A 23,431-nucleotide genomic window follows, 5' to 3' on the forward strand; every position below is an offset into this window, starting at 1 on the left:
CCAGCATCCCCACAGTTACACGATCAAAATTTTGGGTGCTTGGAAAGCGGCATGAGAACCTCTGTGTCCAATGGTCACATGACCACCTCTTGCAACCCTCCCAGCTGGCTTCCAACAAGGAAAGTCAATGGGGAAGCCTGATTTGCTGAATGACCCCATGATTCAATTAACAACTGCAGTTATTCGCTTCACAATTGTGGAAAATAAGAGTAATAAAATTGGGTGTGACTCACTTAACAACCCCCCTTCCTTAGCAGTGGAAATTCAGATCCCAATTGTAGTCATTCAAGGACTACCTGTATAAAAGACTTTATATACATAAAGTCTTGTAATTACAGATTGCATTGTGTTTACATAGTAGTCAAGAGAACTCCCTTCACTCATCAGCTGCATACGTTGTCTGGCTTCTTTCTATCCCTTCTCACCCTCCAACTGTTGGGGAAGCACCAAGATAATAACCCTATAGCCTTTTCCTAAGAAACTGCCTTTGTTGACTCAAACTGAAAATAATTCCTTCCAAGCAAGAGTCTCAAGAGTCTTCTCTTGGACGATGGACTAAGCTAAGGGATGGAATTATAAAAATTCCAGCTTCTGAACTATTTTCCATTTAGAATCTACCATGTTTTCCGAAAAATAAGACAGGGTCTTATTTTCTTTTGACCCTCAAAATAAGCACCTGGCCTTATTTTCAGGGAGGTCTTATTATTTTGGGGTGCAGGAGGCGACGAGTGTGGTCACCTCATGGCTGCTGTTGACACAGCTGCTCGTCAGCTGTTCACCCCTGAGGCCGTGCACGCGCTTCCAGCCATGCTTTCCAGGACTCTGCACTATGCCGTCGGCCCAGCCACACTGCTGCAACTGGATGTCCCATCACTGCTGCCGCCTCCCTATTCTTTGCAATGGCTTTTGCAGTGGCCAGTAGTGTGATAGAAGGGGTGAGGTGGCTAGGGTTATGGGAGCGGCCGTTAGGCAAGGGCATGTGGAATGTGTGGAGCATGTTGCCCCCCTTCTTTCCCCCACTCCAGCCTCGCCTATTCACCTCGTGTTGTTTGTGCAGCAAGCAACCAGAGGAAATGGAGGGGACCGGCTGTGCATGTGGTTAAATGTTTTCAGGGTGGGCTTATTTTTGGGGGAGGGCTTATTTTAGCACATGCGCTCAAAAGCCTGATTGGTCTTATTATCTGGGGAAGTCTTATTTTCAGGGAAACAGGGTATTAATCTCCTTATTTATTCAAGTAGAAATACTTTTGATGAATTGACGAATCTGCATACAGACGAGAGGTCAAACGACTAGTCTTGTGGTGTGACTGAAACAATCTGGAACTGAACACACTCAAAACCGTAGAAATGGTGGTAGACTTTCTTCCATACTTCCACCTCTCACAATACCAACAGTAAAGGTAAAGGTAAAGGTTCCCCTCGCACATACATGCTAGTCGTTGCCGACTCTAGGGGGCGGTGCCCATCTCCGTTTCAAAGCTGAAGAGCCAGCGCTGTCCGAAGACGTCTCCGTGGTCATGTGGCCAGCATGACTCAATGCCAAAGGCGCATGGAACGCTGTTACCTTCCCACCAAAGGTGGTCCCTATTTTTTCTACTTGCATTTTTACATGCTTTCGAAACTGCTAGGTTGGCAGAAGCTGGGACAAGTAACGGGAGCTCACCCCGTTACACAACAGCACTAGGGATTCGAACCGCTGATCTGCCGACCTTTCGATCAACAAGCTCAAAGTCCTAGCCCCTGAGCCACCGCGTCCCTAATACCAACAGTAGAAACCTTCAAATTTCTAGGTTCTATCATATCGCAAGATCTAAAATGGACAGCTAACATCAAAAACATCATCAAAAAAGGACAATAAAGAATGTTCTTTCTGCGCCAACTCAGAAAGCTCAAACTGCCCAGGGAGCTGCTGATCCAATTCTACAGAGGAATTATTGAGTCTGTCATTTGCACCTCTATAACTGTCTGGTTTGGTTCTGCAACCCAACAAGACAGACACAGACTTCAGAGGATAATTAGAACTGCAGAAAAAATAATTGCTACCAACCTGCCTTCCCATTGAGGACCTGTATACTGCACGAATCAAGAAGAGGGCCATGAAAATATTTACAGATCCCTCACATCCTGGACATAAATTGTTTCAATTCCTATCCTCAAAACAAGGCTATAGAGCACTGCACACTAGAACAACTAGACACAAGAACAGTTTTTTCCCGAAGGCCATCACTCTACTAAACAAAAAATTCCCTCAACACTATGAAACTATTTACTAAATCTGCACTACTATTAATCTTCTCATCGTTCCCATCACCAATCTCTTTCCACTTATGACTGTAACTTTGTTGCTGGTAATCCTTATGATTTATATTTATATTGATTGTTTCTGATTCCTTATTGTACCCTATGATTATTATTAAGTGTTGTATCATTAAGTGTTAAATTGTACCCTATGACCATCATTTGTGTTATAAATGTTGTACCTTGATGAAGGTATCTTTTCTTTTATGTGCACTGAGAGCATATGCACTAAGACAAATTCCTTGTGTGTCCAATCACACTTGGCCAATAAATTTTAAATTCTAAATTCTTTTTTTTTAGTTTCTTTCTAACAGCCTTCATATTAATTGATAAGGTGGGCAGGTCTATGCACCGGAAACAGAAGAGCTTCAAACTGACCCTTTATAAAAACAGCCTTTATCAATTTGTGAATTAACTATCGCAACAATTTTCTCCTCACCTGCTGCCAATTTTCAGGGCTAATTCTATCTGCTAAAAAACTCTGGTAATGACTCAGTTAAAAATTGCCTCCCTATAATATCTAGGTCAATTGGGATAAAGTGTGACAATACAATAAACATACAAGGGAGTATGAATTAACGGCGAATGACTCTTAAGTCACTCTTAAGTCATGTGATAAGTCACATATCAGCAATATTTTGGGATTTTTTTCCTGCCTGACTCAATTGATAGGAAGCTGTCAAGATATGTCACAAAACTAAACGTGACTCAGCGCTTCACAAAAGTTGCCAATATGACCAAGAGACTAACTGGATGTCCCTTTCTACCACACTGAAAAATTAGAAACAATTGCCATGTTCACACTTATAAAAAAAGGCCAAGTTTTTTTCTTCATATTAGGTTGTTTTCCCAAGATACAAATAAGAAACTTGGAGAAATCCAATTGGGTTCTTCATGTTTAATTGCTTATTCATTATACATTCTGGCAAAATTACAGCAGGAAATCCACTGTTAAATGAGAATGCATAAGTTTACCCATATGTTCTCTACAGGAAGATAAACATTCACAGGCAAAACATGTACATGTATTATTTCCCATATGCATTCTAAAAATACTAGCATTCCAAGAAGATTGAATTATAAAACTTCTCTAAATGTGGATGGCTTTGTAAGTGACAAAGAATGACAGATGTTCCAAAGTATCATACAAAGGCAGGGCAATGTTATGATCTTTTGTACAACATAAACAATTATAAGAAACTTTCATGTCCACGTTTATTAGCTTGTAAAACAATTTCTATAATTTCCCCACAAGGAAAAAAAAATTGCAGCTTGATGATTTTCTTCTGTTTAATCCATAAATGTTTCAAAATGACATAAAATTTTCAAATTAGGTTAATCACGTATTCATTACACAGTTCCTCAGAGTAGTCAACTGTGCCATCACAATGCTTAAACTTTTATTCGAAACAGATCAATTCTTTCATCTTTTCTGAAAATATTTTTTTAAAAAACATTCCAGGCAACACAATTGCTAACCCACAGGTTAAATCTTTTAAGGAATCAAAATTCCATCACTATGAGACACAACATGGACAGGAGACCATTTATACCAGGGGTCTCCAACCTTGTCAACTTTAAGACTTGTGAACTTCAACTGCCACAGCAACACTGGCTGAGGAATTCTGGGAGTTGAAGTCCACAAGTTTTAAAGTTGACAAGGTTGGAGGCCCCTGGTTTATACTATTTGTTGTTCAAATGACAAAATGAAGCATTATGAAATTAATCGAAACCACTCTTATACCAATTCTCAATGGATAAAAGTGCTAAAAGTGTCATAAGGCCCTCCCAAATCCATCATATTTTTCTAGTCATGAAGTTATACCCATGCTTCGAAAAACTTGTTTGCATGCAATAAATGTTCATTTAAGATCATACCATCTTCTCCAGCCCCCATTGCTCATCTGGCATAAAGACTGGAGACTTTCTTTGCCATATTTAATTATACAATTATTAGCAATTGCTACTTCTGTCTAAATCTAAACAAACACATTTCCAACCCTATTACCCAGAAGCAACACTAGTAAAGCTCTTGGCCTCACTGAACAGAATAAACTGGGCTGACTTAAACAGAATATGTTTTCTAGGTCCTCACAGCAAAAGATAGGAAGGATACAAAACTCATGATCCCAAAACTCATTCTTGCATTCCTAAAGAGTGGTTTTGTGTAATACACATAGATAGATTTATATCATAGAATAAGTGTTCTGTCCCCTCCCGGCCTTAGCCACGCAAGCTGGCTAAACGAGCCAGTAATTGAGTTCATGGCTGCTATCAGTCCTGGCAGGGAATCTGCAGCTGCCTGCCAAAGTCTCCCTTATCTTGGGGTTGCCGGGCAACCAGGAAGTCAGCAATCCAGGGCGAATGTTCAGCTCAATTCTCCACGAGTCAAATAGTTCAGCTCAATTTTTGCTCGTCATGGAATAGAAGAGCAGCCAGGGCTGCTTTTATACTCTGTGGGGTCTCTGTGACTCAGCACTCTCTAGGCCTGCCCCACCCCTTCCTTTGTGGTAGCTGCCTCTCGTATCTCCGAAACCTGGGATCTAGCCAGGCCTGATTGCCATCAGCCGGGTCTGGAGGCGTGGCCTGGGGGGGAGAGTCAGAAGACGGACGCCTCGTTATCTCTTCCACCTGGCCTGCCTCTGGCTCCTGGAGCTGAGCCAGAGGAGCTGGTGCTCCAGAGGTAAGTCCTGATGGCCCTTCTCCCTCACTTTCTGAGTCACTTCTGGCAGGGGGCCCGGCTCGGGGGGCGCAGACACAACAATAAGTTACTCCATGCTCTGTTTAAGCCTTAGTTTGTTGAAGTTACACTTGCAGCGTGAGTATCACTCTAAGCCACGGGTGTCAAACTCACCAAGTCACATTGCCATCATGTGACGTTTCACCCATTTGCGGAGCTGGGGTGGGCGTGGCCTGCATGTGACGCATCCAGCCCATGGGCTCCCAGTTTGACACCCCTGCTCTAAGCCATTCACCACAGTTTACAATTCTGGTTAAACTGGCTTCACCTAATACGTGAACCTGAAACTGAACGCATCTTGTTAGAGTACACTGTCTGAGGGAGATGGCTGTTTTGGAAATATGAAATTTAAATGAATAAAAATGATGTATGTACTTATTTACAAAGAAAGCCAATATTCCTCTGCTGTGACTATTTCTACTGGGATGTTCTATAGAGGTAGTCCTCAATTTAAGACCATTCCTTTAAAAATCATTTGAAGTTATGAGTATTGAAAAAAAAGATTTATGACAGGTCCTTGGACTTACGATCACTGCAGCATCCCCATGGTCATCTGATCAAAATTCAGGCTTAGCAAGGTTGCAGTGCCCCAGGGTCATGTGATCATCATCTGCCACCTTTCCAGGGGGCTTCTGACAAGCAAAGTCAATCCAGGAGGAAGCTGGATTTATTCAACAACCACACAATTCACTTAATGACAGTGACAAAAAGTCAAAATCAGGAGTAATTCACTTAACAACTGCATAACTTAGCAACAGAAGTTCTGGTCTCCATTGTGGTCAGAAGCTGAGGACTACCTCTAGTGGTGTAACAGGTCACATTCCAATAAACCTGAGAATAAAGTGAGTTATCCTTAGCATCCTTGGAAAAGAGCTAACGACAATATAATGGCATTGCACTGCCTTCTATAAAAGGCACATTTTCTGCTTTATAAAGGCATGTGTCACATTTAATCCCCTGCATATATTAAAGACTAATCTTGAATTTGTTCTTAATGCAAATACATCGCTTACCTTTGCCTAAAGATTGCTTAATTCCTCACATCTTAATTGCCATCAAGCCACACGGTACTGCAGTTAGCAAAAACTTCAGTTGTGAAATAACTACGTCGTCTAGAAACAAGCCTTCTCCAGGTTACCCAGCCCATTATACACCCACACCCCTGGCAAAAAATTGATTGCATGCTCACACCCTTGTCCTTTCTTTTATTCTGGATTAACTTAATAGCTTTAGTAGGTGTGAATGCAAGGCCACAATATACCTGACTATAATGTTGGACAAAATAATATAACTCACCAAGATCAAATTATAGCTTCGGCTTTCCTATAGATTTAGCCATACATTTGGGTATATGGAAACAAAGAACCTCCTTGATTTATTACTGTTTCCTCAACTAAAACAGAAATGGAGCTGAAATACCAAAGAGACATGGGAACAGACCATGTAAGAATTCAAAGAGCTAAGCAGTGTAGAAGCACTTTTTGAACTTTGTTCTCTACCACAGCTTTTGTTTCCCTCAAAAAATCTTTCTGAAAGATTTTTCTTTCCAGAAAGATAATGTAGTGCAAAGGAAATGAGTGTAGAATTTAAGAGAGAAACCCAAAACACCAGATACACAAAGAAACAATTCTGAACTGATAAAGAAAAAAAAAAACCACTCATTTGTAAGAACAGGTTTATTTAACAACTTTGTTATTTGCAAAAAAACCATATGATTTGCTTAATGATTGCACCTAATGGCCACGGGAAAAATTAGGTCACCTGAGTGCCTCAACTTACAACCAGAATAATTTTTGACTCTGAATTTCCAGTCCTAGTTTTGGTTGTAAATTGAGAACTACCTGTAGTTTTTTGTTTTTTTAAAAAAAAATCTGTTTGACTAGATTCACTGAAGTTCTTTTCTGCAATGGGGAAATATGCATCAACACCAGAAAGATCATGTGACCATTGGGCGCATATCTTGGCACTGTACCTCTGTTGATGCAGCCCAAAACTGCATTGGCTACTTTGGCAGGTAGGGCACATTGATGGATCATGTTTAATGTGTGGTCTACCAAGACCACCAGGGAAGAGGGGTCAGATAGGCATAATAGGTCTCTGTGGCTCAGACTGCTAAGACAGTCTGTTATTAACAGCAGCTGCTTGCAATTACTGCAGGTTCTAGTCCCACCAGGCCCAAGGTTGACTCAGCCTTCCATCCTTTATAAGGTAGGTAAAATGAGGACCCAGATTGTTGGGGGCAATAAGTTGACTTTGTATATAAATATACAAATAGGATGAAGACTATTGCTAACATAGTGTAAGCCGCCCTGAGTCTTCGGAGAAGGGCGGGATATAAATGCAAATAAAAAAATAATAATAAGAAACCTCCCAAGTTACCTTCAGTGCCACATTCTGAACCATTTGCATCATTGGAGGATTAGGATATAGGGAAGACTTTAGATCAGCGGTCTCCAACCTTTCCAGCTCTGTGGACCAATGGTGGGGGCGGGGGCGGGGCGGGGCGGAGAGAGGATGGTTTTGTGTGCACATGTGCTGCTTGCACAAAACAAGTGCTTGTGCACTCGCCTGTTGCTTTTGCAGCCCGGTTCCCAACGGGCCACAGCCTGGTACCAGGCCATAGCCTGGCAGTTGGAGACCCCTCTTTAGATGTTTCCTGAAACCATGAGTCCAGGCTCCAGCACAGGGATCAGAAAAGAGTGGATCTCTATAAGCTCATGATTTGCACATTTAGATTTTAAATCTGAGTTAAGGGACCAATAGTGGTGGCCAAGTTTAATATCAGTATATTGGAAGTTGCAAAATGATCATATTGCAGGGAATTTTAATGGGAATAACTATTACCTCTTAAACTGTGGTTGCCTCAATTAGCCCTTGATTCTGAACAAGACTAATGGGTGCCTGAGCTTTAGATATGGTAAGCTTTAGTGTAGACACAGCTGTTTCTTGATTGTGTTGATAATTTGGATTTCATATTTCTCCACTGCTTCATATTTTAACTTTGTAATGTTTGTAATTGTTTGTATTTCATTTTAATTCTGTTCACCAGAGTCATTGTTGAGATGGATGGTCATATAAATTGGACTGATAAATAAATAAACAAACTGCTTCAAAATGCATGCAAGCAACAGCATAGCCCTTGTCTTTCACCAAAGTAGCCACACCTTTTCTGCAGCAGGTTCAATCCTAGGAAAAGGTGCATATGTGTTAATAAGTTGCAGGCAAGGCTTTGCCCATATTTTCACAAGCCTTCTAAAGCTGAAATCAACAGCGCTGCTCAGAATCAGTGAATGGTGGTTGTCCCGAGATCTTTAGAATAAAGTTTTTCAGTAGCCAAAGTTAAAACAGAAGACATCATTGTTTCTGTATCTCTCCGAATCCTCTGATTAACTTGTTGCTTTAGGTTTTCTTTGTGCCCTTAAGGATCACAGCTTGTTTGGCTTGCCTTCTTGGAGTTGTTGTTTTTACTGCTACCTCGTTGCTTTACTCACTTAAAAAAACAACACCTCCTACTATCCCTTCTGCTGAATTTTCTGCTCAGACAGGATATAGTCACCATGGGAGAAAATTTTTTTACTCCTTCCCCACACCCCCATCAGTCTCTCTGACTGGTGACCCTGAACTGACATGCATATCAGCTTCATCTGAACAGCAGTAGTATTTCATTTTTTAATTCCTCAGATATATGCCTTTCAGTTTGTTTGGTTAGGCATTCTGTGAATATTTCAATAGTCCGAATTGTGCAAAGTAAACACGAAAAACCACATGACTAGAATCCAAGGGATAAAAACAAGCAACAGAAGAAATATGGATCCACCTGTCTAATGGAGGCCATTTGGATTATATAAATTGGGAGTATCTGAAAGATTCACTGAGCACCGAGTTTGTGGCCCTTGAATAGTCACTCTTCTGATTAAATAAAGCTTTGGGACCCCTTGCAGCTAGTGTATAAAAACTTAAAAAGCAGAGCACAGCTATTTCTTATGCAGAACTGTTTGTACTTACATGTGCCACACAATTTGAATAAACAGATTTTGCAATCATGCTGTGAAAATTCAGCAGCAAAATAATAGAATCTGAATGGCGTGGTTTTTAGATTTTTAGATTAATGCACTCGGGTACAGTCCTGTTCCTGCTCATAACATCTCCCACCAAATTTTGATAGGACACTGTCCCTTCCCTCATTGGAGGATTTTCTGCACTCTTACCAACCAATTGGGAGGCTGAATTGCAGCCTTTGACCTGAAAAATATTGCTTATCACAGGATACAGGGACCCTTTTGCACAAATGTAAAATGTAGTAGATAGAGAAGAGATGCTGTACCAATAACCAAATATGCTTTTACAACTTTTGGAAGGCAACTAGGCTTTCTTTGTTTTTCTTGGAAGAGGTTTCGCTTCTTATCCAAGAGGTTTCTTCAGTTCTCATGGAACAGTGAACTGAAGAAGCTGCTTGGATAAGAAGCGAAACGTCTTAAGTCCAGTTGTCCTTTGAAAATGCACTGTTGAGATAACTATGACCTGGATAACTGAAAATCTACATAAACAAGGGATCCTGTAGGTATTTTGGGCAACGGGTCCTTCAATTCTTTGTCATTAACCATGGCGGCCAAGACTGGATAGATTTTAAAAATTGAGCTGGGAAGACTTTAACTTCCTGCTCAGCTTGGAAGTATGTTTTCCTTTTTGGCCTGAACCACCCCATAGTTTCCATAAGGATGAATCTCACAAATGCATTCCTTGAAGAAAAGGTGTTCCACTGAAGGCCTGGGGCTTAAACATTATATTCCCAGGAATTTGTCTCATCTAATGGCAAGCCAAACCAGGGCTCTTCGATTTGAGGTCCTAGATTTCAGGTTTGTGTGATGTGTTAGTATGATTTTTTTTCCAGCACTAAGGAGGTCTAGGTCTTACAGTGCAGGTTGAGGATACCTTCTTTGATATTTCTTGAGCAGGGGCTTGTCAGCATTACTAATCTGACCCTTTCTAAGGTTGTTTTTTTCTTTTATTTTCCAGGGTATTCTCATTTGGGGAATGAAATCTTTGTCCTGCTGAAATTGTGAACTCTCCCATGCTTTAAGGTCATTCTGGAGGAAATGTCTCTCATTCTTTTGTTTCTTGGTTTCCAGCTGCATGTTTAAGCCCTCCCGAAACCCAATGGGTGTCAAAAGAAATATGGCTGCATACAGCAATGGAGGCCTAATTGGTTTCACTTGTATCTGCCCACTTGAAGATAATGGTAGGGATTCATATAATTTCACGTTTTCTTCAAATACAGTAGGTGGCTGGGGGAATTCCTGCATTGAAAACTAGTGTTGTCCGGTGTTCTTTTTTCTCTTTTCTGGAGTCATAAAATTGAGGTGTCAGCAGAGCCATGAAATAATCTGAATCCCACTGAATTGGAACAAGGTTAAGCAGTCCTTTTAAGCACAAGAGTGGAATGAGTTGGGTCCCTAAACTGCCACCCATACATGCAACAACAAATCTGATGGGGCAGCATTCTATATTCTGCATCATTTTTGAAACCTGACCCAACGTTTTGGATGACTGTATGTGGATTAAGAGAGGATAGAATTTGATCTGAATTATTTTGTTTAACCTGGAGTAGATGCTGCTGTTTTTTCTGACGGTAGACTTTCTTGTCTTACAGCACTGTTTCTCAGCCTCTGCAATTCTTAGGATATGTGGACTTCCATTCCCAGAATTCTCCTGCCAGACTGCACAACATAAAATTGCTGGGTTTTTTAAACTCTGTCTTACAGAATGACGTAAAGAGCTCTTTGATCGGTTGGTGGATAGAAGAATAGGCAGTGAAAGTTCCTTTTAGAGACAGTCCCATAGCCCATAAAATGACTTGAAAATATATCTTCCCCAGCCTGCCTATTGGTACCAGGTTGAGGAATGTTATATTTTTTCATTTGCTCTATGATTATGATTGCTTAAAATACTTAAAATAGTTGGTGGAGGAACAAAATGCAGATTTGTTGAAAAATATGTGTTAGTACTGTTTTTTAGAAGTCCAGTTTTTCACAAGGGAATTTGGTGATTTTCTTATTACTGGTATCTGGAAAAACATTTTCATATTGTTCAAGTATAGCCGTCTAATCTGGTTTCCCACATCTGCTTCTGTCTGACATTTCTGATGAAACTCGGGCAGCCTATCTCAAAACAACAGGCTCATCCCGCCCCCTGCCTCCTTCCACAACCCTACATCTGCCACTTACTCACACTCCACTGCAAAGTAAAACAATAGTTTCCTTTCCTCGTTGACTAATCTAGCGTTCCTGACTGCTGCCTATGGCTGTGGTGTTTGATAAAGGAATACATCAAGATACACTTGCATTCTCCTTCCAACGAAGGTTTATTTTCCTTCCGTTCAATCATGTCCAATTTTCAGAGACTGCTTGGACGTGGTGTCAAATGAGATAGGGACATGTTCACCTTGACAGCAGACCAGCACTAACTGCAGGGAAGGTGAATGCAAAGAAGATGGAGCTGCCGTGGGAGAGAAAGAAAAGGTCATTGCTCTAAGCGTGTTCCTGCTCTAGAATCAATTACAATCCTCCAGAAGAGCAAATTGCAGGTGCTTCTGGATTTGGACCTGATTTTAGAATCCCAAACTGACAGAGAAGCTAGGAATGCCTTCTAACAGCTTCAGCTGAAAGATTATCTGCATCCATTTGCATTAAAAAAAAAACAACCTAAAATTGTAATGCATGTGGTAGTAACCCCTAAAAATTACTATTGCAACTCTTCTATCTATGGCTACCTTTGCATATGACTCAGAAACCTCAGCTCACTCAATTTTAGCCAGGCTAATCTCACTGGTATCTCATTGCACTCCCTTTGAATACAACTCATCTAGAGAGCGACCTCTTCTGCATGATCCTCATAGCTTATTCAGTTCCATGAGGGGGTCCACCCACAGCTGCTGCAGCTTCTCTGATAGCAACTCAAGACTAGGTCTTCTGTGCAGCTGCTCCTCCTAGGCCAGTGATGGCAAACCTTTTTAATGTTGGGTGCCGAAAGTACGTGTGCGCCTGCACCCATAATGCAATGTGTAGGCGGCCACCCCCACCTGCCCTCCCGTGCATGCATGTGTGATCCTCCCCACGCTCCCCCTGCCCCCCACACGCATGCACGTGTGTCCCCCACGCCCCCCCCACCTGTGCATGCATGGCAGAGACCCGAAAATCAGCTGGTTGGTGGGAGGCGCATGCAGTGGAGATGAGCTGGGGCAATGGCTCATATGCCCACAGAGAGGGCTCTGCGTGTCACCTGCGGCACCCCTGCTATAGGTTTGCCATCACAGTCCTAGGCTGTGCAATGCATTCTTAGAAGTAAGAGGACATGTTTAAAAAGCCCTAAAATGATTGTTTTTGTGGCCAGCTGGTGTTTAATAATTTGAATTATTTCAATTGTTTAACCTTCTTTGAGAAGGTTTGTTACAACTACAAAGAGACAAGTAACCATTAGTACAGAAATGTATCGGTAACAATAAATGATTCCAAGATCACAGGAACATTTTGATTCATCCATACCTTCCTGGGTAGTAGGAAATAACTAGAGCTAGTTATTTCTATTGTACTAAACTTTTCTTTCTGTTTTAATCCTTACCTGTCTATTTCAGTTATGAGCGGCTTTTTATCATTGCTAAGAATGCTGTCCCTATATAAAGATATTTCCTAGAGTAAAACAACAAAGATGCAAGCATGCTTTGGTTAGCCAAAGTAAAAATAATGTAGGCACTAAATAAAGAAATATATCCCAGGGTGAGAAAAATCTACCCTACAGCTTTCTCAACTGCTTTAGACTTTCCTTTCCTCTTTCCCTTCCTTCCTTGTATCTTTTATAAGGTAACAAACATGAAAAGCCAGTTCTAAGGCAACCAAAAGAAGAAGAAAGATCACACCCCATCAATTTTCCCACACCAACCCTTGCAGAAGATTTCACGGTTGTTGTCTGTTATGAAATGAGAGCACAGTAGCATATAACCAGTTCTCACACTCCAGTATCAGATGCTTGTAACATTGTTGAACCTTTTTAAAAAATTAACTCCTTTATTTGCCAAGGGCTTGTTGTCATCTCGAAGCTTTACAGTATGATTATGCAGCTAGCTAAGCCCAACCCGTTCCTAATGTTTTCAAGTTCTGTGTAGAAAGTCTTGTCTTCTCACATTATCCAACATCAGTTATCAACTTCTTGTAATTCCTTCACTTATATTTTTGCATTCAGCCAAAAGGGTGGGCGGATGGTAGGAAGGAGATGACAGATTTGGAAGCAATGGGAACTTCCCCAAGTCACTCAACATGCTTATTCTGACCCTATTGTATCTAAAATGTTTCAGACAGGTCAATAGTTAACAAGAAAGGACAAAATATTCACCAAGGGCCCCCACTTTAGGAAGTCTCTTTTGTGTATGCATAACAGGGTCATTTCCAGTGAACAAGTTTTGATAGCCTTCCACACAAAACCACTCTACATAAATCCCACACAGCAGATGCCCAGAAAGGATTCCCTTGTCATGTGCTCCAAGGTTCAATCACAGCACTAAGGAATGGAAATACGGGTAATCCCCGACTTACAATCACAAGTGAGTTTTGCCCCATTTTACAACCTTTCTTGTCACAGTTGTTAAGTGACTCTGGCTTCCCCTCTTGTTTTGCTTGTCAGAAGGTGATGACCCTGGAACACTGCAACCATCATAAATGCATGCCGGTTGCCAAATATCCGAATTTTGATCACATGACCTCGGGAATGCTGCAATGGCCATACATGTGAAGATTGGTCATAAGTCATTTTTTTCGGTGCCTTTGTAACTTCAAAATAGTCACTAAACAAATGATTGTAAATCGAGGACTACCTGTGGACACTAAGCCAATAGAATCTGAACTCAATTGTTTTTTTACAGAATGTCAATAATCCAGTTACACCAGCAAAATGTCCATCGATATTCTCAGTCATATAGGTCATGGTTGTCCCAAAGGTGCTTTTTCAAAAGGCAACTGGACTTTGTTTTTCCTTGAAGATGTTTCACATCTCATCCAAGAAGCTTCTTCAGTTCTGACTGAAAAAGTTTCTTGGATGAGTTAGAACTCATCCAAAACAAAGTCCAGTTGCCTTTTGAAAAAGCACCTTTGGGAGTTACATCAGCCATATATATATATATATATATATATATATATATATATATATATATATATATATATATATATATATTTGTTTTCTGAGGTTTTCACGGGTGTTTGTATGTAGGTCTTTGGTTGTTCGGGTTTTCTCCGAATCAGAGAAGCCATTGAGATAGAAAAACGCCCACACAGCATGAACAAATGAGATGATACCTCCCACCTACCAGCCATTTGGAAACCCGCCCTTATTGACAAACGAGTCCCTAACACGAGAAATGACACCAGACCCACACTCACGAGGTCCACACAGGATGTCACCACCGCACATCCACCCAGAAAGCAGACCCAAACCCACACTGATCATGAAGCACAACCAAGGACCAGAAGCCAGACCGCAGCTGCAACATTAGCCATTTCAAACCCCTCCAATCCATACATGCAGCAGACTGACACCCACTATGAAGATGTAGTACCACCACAAAGCCAAACAACAGCTATGCAGCTCACCAGCTCAAATCCCCCTGCAACACAGACTAAATTGAGCACAACCAAGCCCCCACCCAAACAGGACACACCCCCAGCCAATCAGAGCACAAAAAAACCTCCATCCAATCAGAGCACAGCCAAGCTCCCACCCAATCAGTTCAAACCCCCACTAGCAGTTAAAAGGAAGAAACAGCTGCGATCACACATTGCTCCCAGAAGCACGAAGCTGAAGCCTGAAGATGACGAATGAGACTTCGTCGAAACGTTGCCAAGATATTTCCAATTTTACACGGGAGAAAACCCGAACAACCAAAGACATATATATATATATATATATATATATATATATATATATATGCTCAAGTAAGATAATTTTTTACAAGATTTTCTAAAACTTCAAAGAAAAAGAGAAAGGGTCAAGCTGAGATTAAACACTACAGGAGAGCGATTTTCTTTTTTTAAAAAAATAACTATATTTATTTTCAGTGCTTGCAATGCATAGTTCCATGCTGTTACTAAAGAGCAGGTAATTCACACTGGATATTTACAACTGAATGTTTAAGGTATGACTCATCCTTTGCTCTTCAGGACATCATACATTGCTATTTTCTAGGTCGCACAGAACTGCTAAAGGACCTATTATTTTGAGAATTTACTGTGTGTTTCAACAGCATTCTTAATGCTTGAGAGACTCAAGAGTACCCCATGAAAACTTCCTTACAAGAGTATAATAAATAGCATAGAAAACTATTTCTTAGAACTCAAGACATTTTCCCTTCATGTACACTCTCTCTCTCTCTCTCTCTCTCTCTCTCTCTCTCTCTTTTTCTTCAGTACACTGTGGTCAGCTAAGGAGTTTTCAGTAAATTTAAATTGGTAAATTGAGGTTTTCAACCTCATTCAAACTGAGAAATTGAGGTTTCCAGCATCACATGTTCTGCAATGCTAAATATGTTTGCGAAAAAGTCCTATTAAACTCAAAGAGCTTTATTTTCTAATAAGTTCAATTCTGCATCGTAAACATATATTCTCCATATTAAAAAGGAAAATAATAAATTGTTAACAGATAAATAGCAGATATAACATATTCATACCTACAAAGGTCAGCAGCATGCAGGCAATGATTTTACCTATGACACTTTTGAGAAGCAAATCTGGGCTTTGAATAAGCAAAATAGAAAGAGTATTGATGTTTCCGAACTTTGATATTGAGAAGTCTCTTGAGAATACCATGGCTAACCAAGAAAACAAATCACTCAAGGAACAGATAACCAAATTGTCATCTTTGGGACACATTATGCAAAGACTTCACTTTCTGAGGAAGGAATATTATCACCCTCCTATCTACTATGACATGAACTCAAAGTTATCATGAAATCTTCTACTAAATGCCCTAACGTGCTTATTTTGGAAATTTCTTGTATCCATCTACAGGGGTTAAACAACCAAGAACAGTTTGGTACTGAGTATGGGTGGAAAGATCATATTTGATTTATCAGCAATTCTAATGAAATGAAGGAATTCATGAATGTTAAATCCAGGACTGAAATTTTTAATACTGTGAACAAGTATGAATAAGATCTACAGAACTTTATGTGCACTACTTCTTCACAATTTCACTGTTTACTCAAGAATCAAAAATAATCCTCAATTGGGAAGAGGTTACTTGAATTATCCATAGCAGAATTATGGATATATACCGTATATACTCGAATATAAGCCGATCCGAGTATAAGCCGAGGTCCCCAATTTTACCCCAAAAACTGGGGTAAACTGGGGACTCGAGTATAAGCCGAGGGTGGGAAATGAGGCACCTACGGTTGAAACCCTCCCTCCCTCAGCTGAGAAGGCTGGCTCCCCGCCCTCTCACTGCACCGGCAGGGCTTCAGTCCGGTAAAATGTGAAAAAAAGAAAAAAAAACAACTCGAGTATAAGCCGTATATACTCGAGTATAAGCCGAGGGGCTTAAAAAAAAAAAAAACTCGAGTATAAGCCGTATAGACCCGAGTATAAGCCGAGGGGACGTTTTTCAGCACAAAAAATGTGCTGAAAAACTCGGCTTATACTCGAGTATATACGGTATATATTTTTAGCAAAGGTCCTTGGCCTATGGCTGAGTGCTTTTGTTCTCTCAACTTTATTTTAATAATTGTAAATAAGTAAAAATATTTTTAAATTATTTTTTACTTTCTTGGCACACAAGCAAAGGGAAAACTCAAGATTCCAAATCTTTCAATGAAAGGTACAGCATAATATTACGTTTGTTTGGTTCGGCTGAAAGTACCATAAAGATCAACATGACCTTCAAACATATGTAGGAAGGCAATCATAGTTCTTTTTAGAATATGTATACAGCAGGAAAAAGAAAGAAAGAAAAAAGAGAGAAAGAAAGAAAGAGAGAAAGAAAGAAAGAGAGAAAGAAAGAAAGAAAGAAAGAGAGAGACAGAGAGAGACAGAGAGAGAAAGAAAGAAGGAAGAATAGAATAGAATAGAATAGAATAGAATAGAATAGAATAGAATAGAATAGAATAGAATAGAATAGAATAGAATTTTTAATTGGCCAAGTGTGATTGGATACACAAGGAATTTGTTTTGGTGCATATGCTCTCAGTGTACATAAAAGAAAAGATATGATTATCAAGAATCATAAGGTACAACACTTAATGATAGTCATAGCGTACAAATATGCAATCAGGAAACAATATAAGGATACAAGCCACAAAGTTACAGTCATACAGTCATAAAGAAGGAAGGAAGGAGAGGGAGGGAGGGAGAGATGAGAAAGAAAATGTTTTCTCCCTCCAATAAGAAGAGGACATTAAAAATCATGCTTTACCTCAAACCAGCTAGGGAGCTTCATGAATGTACAGAGATTATTAGTTGGCCACATCACTAATTAGTATTGATGTTATCTGGAGGCCAGCAAGATATTGTTGCATCCAAAATATCCTGCTGTGCTTCGAAAAACACAGATCACAGGTCAGATAGAAAGACTACTATAACCATATGCTATTTTTATGGCTACATTATACATATAGTTTACATCAGTAAAAGAGACTTCAGAAGAATCACATTTTCATAATTTACCATCACTAACCTATTATCAAGAAAGACCATTATCTTCAAACAGGGTACTTCATTTTTTGAGAAGGTCCTTGCTGGAATCCCAAATCTCCACAGGCACCAAGTTTTAGAGTCTCCAGGTTTTGCACAGAGATTTAGGTCAAAATATGTTATAATTAAATACCCAGATGCCATCAACCCATTTGCTACTCTGTCCTTTCAACAGAAGCTGGAAAAAAAGTCCCCAAGTTAGTTCTGTGTTCTCCCCCAAAGTTTCCCAAGTTGTACATTCTTATTCAGAAAACTTTGGAAATTCAAAAAGAAAACATATTTGTGAGGATAAAAGAGAGAAAAGTCACATATTATTTGGAATGGAAAATATTAATTCATGAAATTGGTTTGAGGTAAAGCATTATTTAATTTAGAATCTTTACCTTAAGTTGTTCATTATTCAAATTCCATCAGAACATAACAATATAAAGGGTAAGTTTTGGAACACCACCAATCATCTATACAGTTTAGTATATGGGAATAATTATACTGCATACCACCTGCATGCTTCAGCTGTTCTAAACATTCTTTTAGACTTTTTTTTAAAAAAATCAAGCTCAACCTAAGCAATACTTAATTTATCTCTTTGTTAGATTTTCAACTTCAAGTGCTTCTAACATATGTATGGAAATAATTTTCCTCTGAGCTAGAAATATCACAAACATGTGAGCAAAATTTCAAGGCATCAAAACAAAACTGTAAAAAAAATACTATTTTTACCTTTCTTATTTAAAAACTAATGTCTTTTTAATACCTGTGACATATCATTTTAGACAAATCTTTCAAGGGAATCTGACCAAATGGCTTGTAAATCCTCCTCCTTGCCTTTTTATCAAAAAAGAGAACCATTAAATATGGATACAGAACAACTATTTCCAGGTATCTGTCAAAAACAGATTCATCTTTGGCCTTAGCAAAATAATTATCTTAAGGTAAAGGTAAAGGTTCCCCTCGCACATACGTGCTAGTCATTCCTGACTTTAGGGGGCGGTGCTCATCTCCGTTTCAAAGCCGAAGAGCCAGCGCTGTCTGAAGACGTCTCCGTGGTCATGTGGCCAGCATGACTCAACGCCAAAGGCGCACAGAACACTGTTACCTTCCCACCAAAGGTGGTCCCTATCTTTTCTACTTGCATTTTTACGTGCTTTCGAAACTGCTAGGTTGGCAGAAGCTGGGACAAGTAACGGGAGCTCACCCCATTACACGGCAGCACTAGGGATTTGAACCGCCGAGCTGCCGACCTTTCGATCGACAAGCTCAACGTCCTAGCCCCTGAGCCCTATAATTATCTTAGCTACCGTATATTGCAGGCTTGCAAAATCCAAAACTCTTTTTTAGTATATTGATAAATTCTATAAATGAGAGATATTACCAACAACAAACACATTTTTCTTTTTCAAACTTCAGAAAAAAACGCAAAACCTCTTTTAAAATAGTTTTAAACACCCTAATTTTAGGCTTGCATTTTTATGGCTGAAAGGACAAGTTAGAAAAAGGATGTGTTACCGGGCACAGGGATGCCCTGCATATATATATAACCCTAGTGACCATATGCCTCTAAATTATTGAAGTCTTGAAGAGCAAAGATTTATTTTTACCAACAATTTCATTCTCCATATTGAACAGCCTATCTTGGATGCCTCCTTTTCTATCTGAGAATTCAGTAGGACTTTTTTCTCTCTCCAGACTCATCCAAACAATTGAACTGATTTTCCAAATCCTTTAGAATCACATCAGATAGAAGCCAAATCACAGGCTTTAAAAATGTAAGGCTTTAAAAGTAAGAGACATTTCAATTGACACACGATTTGTTTCTTTAATATATTTTGTGTATGATTACCTTCCCACAATCAATCTCACTTCAAACCATCTTGCTGTTTGTCAGTTTGGCTGGTTCATTGTTTGCATACATTAGATACATGCAAGCATACGCTGCAACTCACTAAAAGTCATAATTTGTTTTGGTATCTTTCTTAGTTGCCTTGGGCCACCACACCCTTCGAATCCATATGAATATCAAACGCCCTAGAGAAAATATTAAAGTTTTTTTCTCCCAAGAACTCACACAGTACACAATACTATTCAGTTTCCATTAATAGATCTTATCAATCTAAGGCAGGCAATTCAGCAACAACTAGTGGAGAACTGCCATGGAAAACAATGTCTGAACAAGCAAACATGATTAAAACAGAAAGACGTAACTTTTTAACAAAGGCTTAAAAGTATGTTTATGGTTAAAGGTATGTCATGGGTGACTTTGGGCCAGTCACTCTCTCTCAGCCCAACTTACCTTGAGGATTGTTGTTGTGGGGAAAGGTGGAGGAAAGAGTATTAGATATGTTTGCCATCTTGAGTTATTTATAAAAACTAAAAAAAGGTAGGATACAAACAAATAAATAAATAAATAAGAACCCATACAATCCTTAATCGCACGATGTCCAAGAAGCCACTGCTTTAACATTCAAATCAACCAGTATTAAGGTCAAAATTGATTCCCACAGTAGTTTTTCCCTCATCTCAAGATGAGTTTTCCAGATTTTGTTAAAGAAAATTCATTTAAAGAACTGGCATGTTGAGCAACTGCCAAAGGCAGAAGCCAACTTGCCAAATCCAAGCTGCTATTTGTGTGGCTGCCATAAACCAAAATGCATGTTTTTAATGACACAAGAGTTCCAATTAGCTACTGCCAAGGGATGTCAAAGAGAGATGTCTCCAGATGGGAGGAGAAAATGCTTGGGTGCAACAGCACAAGTTAAAAGGCACTGCAGGAAATCGTGTAATTACTCAACTGAGCAGTCAGAAACTATACAAATTTACAGGCAATGCCAAATTCCATTAACCGAAGTTTTCCACTGAGAGTGATGTATTCACTCCTTATACAATGTATTCAATATATGCAGGCAGCTGTACAATATGTATATAATATTCCAATTATTCTCAACAAGAGTGTTCTTTCACACACAAACACGTCAGTATACAGAACATGCTCGTTCTGTCCATGTGAGATCCCAAACACAGCCAGCCACAGTCTAGCTATGTGTTTTATGAATGTGCGAATCCAACCTTTAATTGAATTTACCACTCAGAGATGTGCACAAGGTTGGCTTTGAAAGCCATTCCTTACTTCTGTCTTGTTGGAATGCCAACATTTACACAATTAAGGATTTGCAATGGCGAAAGACATCTGGCCACACAAACAAAACATTAGCTGTATTCTAGATAACATAATGGCACAGATAGAAGCCTGACAATCAGCCTGTAAAATGTTACTTGGAAAGTGGGGGAAATAGCTGTTTGTTTTACAAAGGACAAGCAGAATACTGAAAGATTAGAGCAAAATAAATACTCCATTCCTATGCAGAACTACATAAAAAAAGATTAGAAAGACAGCCTGAACTGGTAATTTGGAATACACCACAAACATCAAGCTTCATTCATCCATGTTGAGTGAGCTCTACGTTACCCAATGCATTGCAGATTTCTGAGAAATCATTTGCAGCAAGAAATGCTTTAAACATTAAGAAAAATGCTTGTAGCTCAAACTCTCTGATCTGGTCTCCATACTTTCATCCTGAAATTCTTGCACCAAATGTAAGGGTAATATTCATTAATAAAAAGTATTTTCATAGAAGCAATGGGCTTCTGCAATTGAAGTAATTGTTCACGGGAATACATGTAGCACTATCAATTTATTTATAAAATCAAGTCCCTTGGAATAAAACCCATCAAATAGAAAGTTAATTTGGGTCCAATAATTCTATCTAAATCCATTTAAAGCCCAAAGGCAACAAAGTTCCCAAATCAAATCTGGAAAAAAAATTGAATAACCACTAATTGGCAGCAAAAAGTTAAGTATCCTTTAGTGTCATTTAGTGATTATTTAGATTTATTTATTTTTTGCAAACCAGACCAGATAGCCTTATTCTGTAAGCAGGAAAGCTCAACAACTGTAGATATTGTTCATGCTACTAAGTAGGTGGCATTAAATGCATAATCTCTCTCCCCAAGGAGGAATCTCATTTATTCCATTACCTGTGAAAGGTGGTTCAACAATTACACCCAGCTGCCTTTTTTTTTTTTACCAATTGCACAAATTAGTTTCTGCTTTCAGTTGGGGTTCACTAGGGTTGATTGGGGTGAAAGAATTTCCTCTGAAGGTAATGTGTCTTTATTGATGTAAACATCTCAAGGACTGAGTAGTACATATGCTCACAATTACAGCTATTAGTATCATTGCTGGAGCCCAACCAGTGATCTCCTACCACAGCAGAGCTGTAAAAAAAATACTGCAAGACAGAATCCATTGGAAAGCTCAGGTTCCCAACAACTGGGGAGAAGAGATGATGGGTGTCATCCTAACAGCTCAATACTTCCATGGCCAGAGGGACCAAATCTACAACTAGAACGTTTGGTTATGCCTATGGACAAGATCCTAGATGTTCAACTGCACACCTTGTTTACGCACACTCTTAAGTAAATTAGCAGACCTTCCGCTTGGGTCCTTAGATATTTCCCCGGTATGAGCCACCTTCCTGCCTCAAACCGAAAACCGCATTTTAAGCTGGGGGGTGGAGGGGAAGAGTAGCAACTACTCCCAATTCAGGAGTGCGCTTAGGTACAAGCGCTTTCGCAAGAGAAAACGATTCCCTTTCAGCCGAGCTCTAACGCTAGCTTGGCCCCGCAAGACTCTCAAGAGAGAGAGAGAGAGAGATCTCAAGCAAAAAGATCCCAGAGCCCGGACACAGGAATCTAGGCCTCCTCCTTCCACTTTGCCCAGCCGATTCCCTCGATCCACCAACGAAGCGGACGGGCTGCTCCAAACCCATCCAGCTCTTTCCAACGCCGGGCGAATGCGAGCGCGCACACCGCCTCTGCCCTCGTCCTAATGCCAGCGGGAGGGGGGGGGTTTGCTGTGGGACGGACAGCGCAGTCTTGTTACTCACAGAAAACCGATCCAAGTCCGTGGCAGCCATAGCCGGGCACCTCCGGAGGTCAGTGGCCAGGAGTTCCTTCTCAGGCGGCTAGCTTAAAAAAAAAGTCGTCTCACCCCAAACCTGCTCTCCTCTTTCGATTGATGCAACTGAATGAATCCAATATGGCCACTTCCTGGAAACTCCCCCTCGTCGGCTGGGGAGAACGCAGACGCGGCCCGCCCCTTGACGCCCGGGGCTCCCAGCCGTAGGGAAAGTCAAGGAGGGCGCTTTGTTTTTTTGGGAGGGAGACCCCCGTGAGCCCCTCCGGCTGGAGAAGTCTCCGCAGAGAGGCGAGAAAAGCACCGCGTTAATTGCGGCTATCCGGCATTCCATCGAAGGAATGCTGGGAACGATCGCCCTTCGCTTGTCTCGATCCCAGGCGGATTTGGCCAATCTGTTTGGCGGGTCTGTCTGTGCGGATATGTCTGTAAGGGAGCTATAAAAACAACACCGGTATATAAAGACAATGCTCTAGCACCATTCGTTTTAATACAGCATCATCGCTTTGCAACAGCTTTGTAAAGAAGTCTGATGTTCCTTAACTCAGAGTGCCGGCGTCCAGATGGAGAATAATTCATTTTAAAAAGTTGCTTAATTTAAAAGTAAGCTTTATTGGGATATAGCAGAAATGGGCAACAGTTTTGGAGAGAAAAACTTACCATGCAAAGCAGGTGAGGCCTGGAGAAAATAGG

General features: G+C 40.2%; 1 protein-coding gene and 1 long non-coding RNA gene across 5 annotated transcripts in view; one reads left to right on the top strand and one right to left on the bottom strand.

The window, feature by feature from the left end:
* LOC131189976 (uncharacterized) overlaps window positions 1-11,532 on the top strand; it is a 31,830-nt gene extending 20,298 nt beyond the window's left edge. The window contains exons 3-4 of the long non-coding RNA XR_009153182.1: window positions 10,055-10,119; window positions 10,689-11,532. This is a non-coding gene — a long non-coding RNA (uncharacterized LOC131189976). The remainder of the gene's footprint in view (window positions 1-10,054; window positions 10,120-10,688) is intronic.
* The window catches only part of SEPTIN8 (septin 8), an 82,806-nt gene extending 59,843 nt beyond the window's left edge, over window positions 1-22,963 (bottom strand). Inside the window, exon 1 of one of the 4 annotated variants that reach the window (XM_058166688.1) lies at window positions 22,710-22,963. In XM_058166688.1, the coding sequence (XP_058022671.1) occupies window positions 22,710-22,739 (30 nt within the window). In that variant the 5' untranslated portion in view covers window positions 22,740-22,963. The remainder of the gene's footprint in view (window positions 1-22,709) is intronic. The other 3 variants (XM_058166689.1, XM_058166690.1, XM_058166691.1) reach the window with 3 other exon arrangements.
* Window positions 22,964-23,431: the final 468 nt, after the last annotated feature.

Source organism: Ahaetulla prasina, chromosome 2 (assembly GCF_028640845.1).
Source record: "Ahaetulla prasina isolate Xishuangbanna chromosome 2, ASM2864084v1, whole genome shotgun sequence".
NCBI lineage: Eukaryota > Metazoa > Chordata > Lepidosauria > Squamata > Colubridae > Ahaetulla > Ahaetulla prasina.